Below are 7,867 nucleotides of genomic sequence, written 5' to 3'. Positions count from 1 at the left end.
TCACAAACCCCTTGCACAAACCACCGGGGTCTGTGGTGATCACGTTCACACACATTCAGAGAGGTCACTCCATGGGATTGACCTAGCCATCAGTCAAAACGGGTTGACATGACATTTGCAGAATACAGCAGTTTACATTTCATTAGGTTTACACTGTATTAAGCTTTAGTACCATCATTTCCATCACATTTTCTATACGTGTGTCTGGGTTTGGTGCATTTCTTGATTAAAGGGGAACTATTACCATGTAGAAACTGTCAAAAATCTATAAAGTAAACGCAAAACAATGTTAGGGTTAGGGTTAGAGGTTAGGGTTAGGGTACAATATAACAAATACTAAACATAGTTGTCAGTGATGTACCAATACTAAGAATCCACAGCTCTGTCTGTGACTTTAATAAACTGTATCTACAATAACTTACATTACAACATATACCATGCTAATAAACAAAAGTATAAAGCAGAAGCTAAAAGAACAGAAAAAGGCTTCTAAACAGATCCTCTGCTTGATATTCAAAATATTGTCTTTTCAGAATAGACATAAATAATTCAGCAACTGCAGTAGAGAGCCAACTAACGTAACTAGTGGCTTGACCACAAAGCACGATGCAAAAACATTTAAATGATAATGCTGCTCTGTCATTTTCTACATGTGTCAGGAGAACAACAATGTTTTCCACAGCATGTTGCTCATTTGTGCAGCTAGATTTGACTCAACAAAGAGCAGCATGTCAATGAAGAGTTTCAACATTCTAAGAACGGAGAAGCTTGAAATGGCTTTGATTATTAAATTCAGTCAACAAAAAAATCATAAATGACTGTTTTCTTGAATATTACATTTTCAGTCTGAGTGGAAACACACTGTGATTTGCTAACTCCAATTTCTCCTCTGTTATGATTTCCCAACAAAGAAATCCATAGCAAAGTGGCTTCGCTATAGAGTTACTAGAGAGGCTTAGTGTGTTGCCACAATTGAACGTTTGTTGATTTCCTTGGTGACCTTTTCCGAAGTTAATTGTTTAAAAATAATCTACACACAGGGAGTTAATCCATCCCAATCTGTTTAGAGTCAAACACATAGTATGCTTCAACACATAGTATGCTTCAGATACAGAAGTGAAAATCTAAGGGAGGATTTTCATAAAAGCGGGAAAAGTGAGTCACCGTGACAAAAAAAGACAAAAACATGGAGTTATCAGAAAAGCTTTTCTGGGCTTTATGTTTCTTTTCATTTGGCTTTTTAAAGAATGAATAACATGTCGTCCCAGAGTGTGTGAGATTGAGATGGAGATGAGAAAGTAAAAATGCGATGGCGCTAAAGCCTGCCAACTCTATCGACAGGAAAGAGGCACGTCTGACAAATATAAAGTGTTTTCTCAGAGGAAGTAAATCATCACCTGCCTCCGGACCAAACTGGCACGGTATCTTTGAATCGTCAAAAGAACTGTTGCGCAAAACAACATGACTAAAATCACTTGAGAATGTTTCATGTGGAAGTAACCCTCACTTCTGTTGTTCTTTCTTTCTTTATAAAAGTCATTGTTCAAATAAATGTCCCTGCAAATAAAATTAATGTTGAATTAAAAGAAAGATAAGAGACCCATTATCCTTCCAGAATAATTATGTACAGAGGGGGGGGGGGGATCACAAAAACAGTCCAATTTAATTTAATTACAGCAGAGTCTACCCAACTCATCCATTATGAAACAGGTTTCCTTACAGCATGACTCACCCTTGATCCTCTCAGGAGAGGTGCTTATGTCTTTAATGAACGTACATGTACCCTGATGCTGGAAATGAGATACAGTACAGGGACATGCTACCTTGAACAGGACATTGACCTGGAGTATAAAAGCAGTAATGGAGCAGATATAATCATGAACAACAAATTGAGAGCAACTGTACAACCTTTCAAACATCAGCAACAATATGAGGAGTTTACTGCAGTGGCGCTCATGACATTGTTGCTGTATCAGATAAAAGGGAGGTGAATTACGACTGCAAAAATGAAGACAGCAGCATTTTAGAATGTAGAAGATAAGATATCTTGAATGACTCACTTGTATTGTCAGATTCAAGCTGGATAAATGGCCAAGAGCAACACATTTCCCAACTGCTTGATAGGCTCTACTGACAGCATGCTATGATGTGGCAGTCCGGAGGCTCTGGAGTTCAGATGTGTTCCTCGACTACACGGTTCTTCCGGTGCTCAGATATTCTAGTCTCTCTGCCTCGTCTCTCCGCATCACTAAAGAGTAGACGCACAGGCTGGCTATGCATTTCAAACTGATATTACCCACGAACAAGGTCGCTGTTGAAGCTAAAATTATGGGGGGAATTATATTTTCCAAAATGGAGTTGTTTGAACAAACTGCGGACACTGAAAAGGGGTCGAGGCCGGAGCGAATAAAGATGCATTTGTCCTTTTCATTGTAGAAGCTGAAATGATGCACGATGATAACTGACTATCGTGATGTGTATTATGACATGTGCAGATGAGCATAATGTGCATGTCATTAAAAAAGTGAGCTTTCCTTTTCAAGTTTGACATCTGATTCCCTCTCCACCTTCAATAGATGCTCATGCGGCATCTTTTATGATTTTCAACATGGATGAGGATCTGTTGTACTGCTGTCAGCTCTGCACTCTCGCTTTCATAAATGTCTGAATAGGACGTAAAAAATAAACACTTTCCCCTAAAATATTCAAAAGGTGCTTTTCAAGATATAGGGAAAAGGTCTTAACATGTTTTCTAAGTGCACAAAGGGGAAAAAAGCAACAAAATCCAGGTGCGGTACTTCAAAATGTTCTTTGAATATCAAATGTAATTATATCCTGCCATTTAACAATTATGTATAATGAGGAAGCCTTACGTCAACTGATGAAACTGACCTTTTTTTAAAGTCCTTACATCAGTGCAGCTTTTAAAAATGTAAGAGCCAAACACGTAACAATCAACATCTTTTATGCAACTAGGTTTCTCAACAAACATTAGTTTATTCATGTGAAGCACCTTTCAACCTCAATTATGGTATCACTCCCAATGGCTCAGTTATGTAAACAAATAAGTGTTATTACATCATTTCGCTCTGGCCTCATACAAAAAACAATTTAAACTCAGTGAGCTGACAGAACAATGCAGAGCAGTTAAAACCCACTCTGTCTTTTCCCTTTCACACAGAAACAGAGGGTTTTCTTCTTTCGCCTGAACAAACTTTAATCCTTGCTTCAGTACCAAAAAATGAGATTTAAGTCTCTGAAACTAAATACAAAAACCCCCGAGCAGCAGAAGCATGTTCTCAAAATGTCAATGTCAATTTGTCCAGACAACAGGACACCACACAGGCAGAGATGCTACACCTGTGGGCTAAGGTTACAATAATAAAGCCATTAAATATTCATGCAGAAGTTTAGAAGTTGGTGTATACGTTCAAACTGCAGCACTCAACCATATGAAGGAATTCAAAATATCAAACAGAAACAATGACACAACTGCAAAGTTGTCGAATACTTTGCTTATATTGTGAATATCAGCTGTTTTCTCCAATCTTCAACACACGGGCGTGCTTGTTCAGACTGTAACGTTTAACGGACTCAGAGCAGAAAGGGGAGATAACGACTCGTCTGAAGGCTTACCTGATCCGGCTGTTGAGCCGCTTTCACCGGCCCGTTCACTTCTTTTCCAGAAGTCATCACGGTAAAAAAAAAAAAAAGAGGAGAGGAGAGGAGAGGAGAGAGAATGGAGGGAAGAGGAAGCGCGCGACGTCCGCTGCTGACAGGTGCAGAATAATGAAGCGAAGAGAGGCGCAGACTGGGGAGAGAGAGAGAGAGAGAGAGAGAGAGAGAGAGAGAGAGAGAGAGAGAGAGGAGGAGGAGGAGAGGAGGAGAGAGAGAGAGAGAGAGAGAGAGAGAGAGAGAGAGAGAGAGGGAGAGGGAGAGAGAGAGGGACAGAGAGAGGGGAGAGAATAGAGACAGAGAGGGAGCGTGTGTGTGTGTGTGTGTGTGTGTGTGTGTGTGTGTGTGTGTGTGTGTGTGTGTGTGTGTGTGTGTGTGTGTGTGTGTGTGTGTGTGTGTGAGAGGGCGATTTCAGAGTGTTCGGGGATATCAAGTGATTTTCGCGGGCATAATGGAGAGACCGTGGGTGCAGACAGCGCGAGGCTCAGACTGTGGACGGCTGAGATCTCGTGGGTGGTCCTGATTGTCTTTCAGAGTACAGTGTCATCGCCACAGCTCAACCAGCTTCTATAACTCACACATAATCTGCATGATTTTGGATTTGTATTAGGACTCACTCAGCATTTATTTGGAGACATGAATCAGCTAGCCTACTAAAATCCTATCAAATGCAACAGTGATTAAGAGTGCTATCAAGTCACTTTTAAAATATGTTTTCACAAAAAGTTTCTTCTAATTGTAGCACCGTGACGCAATAGACATAAGAAAAGGCCAAAAAGAAGTGAAAAGTGAATAGTAAAAGCAGCCTATTGTTAACAAAACGTGCAGCTCCAGGTGGTGGAAAAGGCTCAGCAGCTCACTCTGAAACTGCATGCAACCATTTCCATTACTGCCTTGCCCTTTCTCTCTTTTCTCTTTTTGGACCCCGCAGTGTGATATAAAGGAGAGCTCAAGGTTTTGTCCTTCCCACCTAGACCTATATTGAGTTGTACCGGGCTCCCCCCCTCCTGCCGCTGTGCTCCGAGCTTGCAGCTACTGATAATATGGAGAGCTGTCAGTTCAGATCAGATCACTGTGGGCACTCATTACAGGCAAGTCCATTACACAGGAAATGGAAACAGGAATCAATGCAAGAAGAATAAAATACTTTCAGGTATCAGTGGGGTTCTTGTTGGGTGTGATTTTTAGTCTCGTCTTACTGACTGGGTTCTGTGCATTGCAGATTCTGGAGCAGGAGAGAAACTGTTTGCATATAAACCCTTAAAAATCATATTCTCTCCACTATATTGTGTGCCAATACTGCTGTATTGTCTGCCAATAAAACAAAGGACTGCTGCTAGCCTTGCTCTTGAGAAGCAGCGCTACCGTCCTCCCACATATAGAGCAGAAATAGTTCCAGTTCATAACAAAACAATGTTTGTGCTCTAACCGTGTGTCACATCTCTGCACACACAATCCACACTGTTGTTTTCACAGCTTGCCTTCCTATTTCTGCTGCATGTGCGCACACACATACATACACATAAACATACACAGGCATTAAGCCTTCTTGTTCTATAGAAAGATTTTCCTTCAGAAGCCATGCACATTCTCTGCAGAGCTCCTGGCCTTTTGAACCCGTCATCTGTTTGAGGGAAAGGAACTGGATAAGAAAAAAAGAAAGTCTGTGATGTGAGTCAGTCCCAGAGAGGAATGTGTTGGCATAGGTATGAGGGAAATAAGACTCCCTTCTTATTAAAATGTCTTGGGTGTAATGCGCAGCCGTGCTGTTATGATCATCTTGAGGGGTAATTATGGTTTTCACACACAGTGGGGGTGCATTCTCTTTCTTGTGGATCTATTAATTAACAGAACAGTAAACATGAATGTATTAATAATTCATGACTAAACTAAATCATGACATTTTCTGATTGCTCAAGGAAATTGAACTGTGCAATTTAGTTATTACTCAGGTAACACCTCCACTCATTACCTACTCGGTAATTATGAACATGAAGAAAAAAGTGCTGTCGTATCCTTTGGTTAGATTGGACACAAGTACAGTACAGTGCGTTCAATGTTATGAGCCCAGGTTACATTAGGGAATACCCTGATTTGTTCCTCTGATTTTTGAAGATTTCACTAAAAGAGTTAAAGACTGAAATCTTTAAGTGTGTTGAGGGGCAAGGCCCGGCTGGTACCCAGGTGCAAAACAACTTAAAGCCTCTGCAGAAAGTACTTAAGAAAGCCACTGCTCATGTAATCCAAGTTTGTGCGAAGTCACTGGCTAAACAGAGACAGAACCTGCCAAGCATGCCAACCTAGTTTTGGAATAAAATGTAAACCTAATAGGCATCTTCAGTCTCGCTAAATGTATTGAGATCAGACCTCTCCTAACCCTCTGCAATCTCGACCTTCTGGTGCCTTAGGGAAACAGTTAGATCAATTATAACTAATATGATTGATGTCTCTCGATAAAAGTGTTTTAGAAATGAATGAGTAGAGGATGGGGGCATAGTGATACATAAAGACTCATTAAAAGGTTTCACTTAATAAATCAATTGAAAGCTTGATTATAAATGCATTTCACAACAAACTATAACATTCAAGATTTATCCTAGGCTAAAGGAAAGGGTTGTATAATTTGGAAACAGCTACATAGTTTATATTATATAGTAGTAATAAAAACCGAAGGTCAATGTCTCCCACTAATATGAACTTTTTGGAATACATTATCTCTGATCCTGTAGTTGCTAACACAATTAATAATTCCTGTATTCATCAGTTAAATTGAAACTATGAACAATTTCAACACCACTTTCTGTAAGGATGTACAGTATATAACCTTGATAATGTATTCTTAAAAAGTACAGCTCCTTTTCTCATGTTTTATTCATGTTTCAATCAAAACTGGGCAATTCCCAGATGGATATAACAATGACTTGGTAATGTCTATTTTTAAATCCAGGGACACGGAAGAGATTAGAAAACTGAAGACGATTAGTTTTCTTCCAGTTCTGTCCATATGTTGGAGAAAAGGTCTCAGAAAAAGTGCTATTGTACATTACTTGTTAACAGTTAATGTTATTTGCACTCTCAGGTCTTTTCAAATTGGTCATAATAACAATTCCACAGTCAGATCGTTCAAATCACTTATGTTTTTATCTTTTTGCAATTTATTAAACATTTTTAAAAGCATGGACATAAAAGGATGCCTAAACTAAAACACATGTAAGTGCACATGAACTGATCCATCCTGCCCGGTCAACACAAGAACCTCAGTAACTCGTGTGTCGGCCGTCACCGGAACATTTACATAATACAGATTACTTCACAATGTCAGTAAACTATCAACTATTCGATAATACTAAAAGGATTACAGAAAAAAAAATGGGCAGTTTATTACAGCACAACCACCAGAGGTAACATTCCTGTTGTCTGTTGCCTCTAAGCGTAACGGGGTTAAGATGAATAGAAAAAAAGAAAGGCTGACTAAAAAAAGATTTTATAATAGGAAGAAATTAAATTAACAAATATATATAATATATAAACTAGAAAGATATTCAGAATCAGATAAGCCTTTAAACAGTCTCACAACAGCATGATATAGATACAACGCAGATACAAAGGAAAAATACTTGCATATTAAATCAAAAGAATAGGCACACTATATGAGAGTACAGACCTCCAACAAGGCCAAATTCCCTAACTAACAATCTAAATGAAAATGTAAAAAATGTGTTTATCCGCCTCAAGATTTGAAAATGTATTTGGTTCATTCTTGGCCAATGTTTCACGCTTACATCAACTTTCAAGTAAATCTGCTCAGTATTATCCATAATCCTACATACAAATGGAAAAACTGAAGCGCAAAAGTAACCCTGTGTTTGAGATAACATAGAGGAAAAAGTATCTTGGGGCAAAGATAACGTTACCTAATTTCACAGATGAAACACACACATTTTGGTGGCACGATGATCATGAAAGTTAAAAGGCCATTACCAAACATTTGGCACTGCTCCACACATGCCCTGAGGGAGCTGCAGGACTCGTTTCAGCACCACTGCTGTGGACAGCTCGACTGACACATAAACACAGAAATAATGTACATTCAAAAAATCCAATTTCAGATAAAAGAGCATGTGCTTTCTGTCTGTTCGGCATAAATAGTCTAATAAATAAGGTAAAAAGTCTGTCTCCCCTCACCATGCTT

General features: G+C 39.2%; 1 protein-coding gene across 4 annotated transcripts in view; it reads right to left on the bottom strand.

Moving 5' to 3' along the window:
- Positions 1-7,867, bottom strand: part of LOC104941249 (dipeptidyl aminopeptidase-like protein 6) — an 88,275-nt gene that overhangs the window by 35,172 nt on the left and 45,236 nt on the right. The window contains exon 1 of one of the 4 annotated variants that reach the window (XM_010766321.1): positions 3,637-3,827. The exons of the other annotated variants lie outside the window; for them this stretch is intronic. Within the exon in view, the coding sequence (XP_010764623.1) occupies positions 3,637-3,693 (57 nt within the window). The 5' untranslated portion in view covers positions 3,694-3,827. Of the gene's footprint in view, positions 1-3,636; positions 3,828-7,867 lie in introns of those variants that run through there. 4 annotated transcript variants of the gene reach the window in all.

The sequence above is a fragment of the Notothenia coriiceps genome, unplaced genomic scaffold (assembly GCF_000735185.1).
Source record: "Notothenia coriiceps isolate Sejong01 unplaced genomic scaffold, NC01 NC01_scaffold00003305, whole genome shotgun sequence".
Lineage (NCBI taxonomy): Eukaryota > Metazoa > Chordata > Actinopteri > Perciformes > Nototheniidae > Notothenia > Notothenia coriiceps.
Note: the sequence above shows the minus strand (reverse complement) of the source record. Positions and strands in the feature narration are given on the sequence as shown.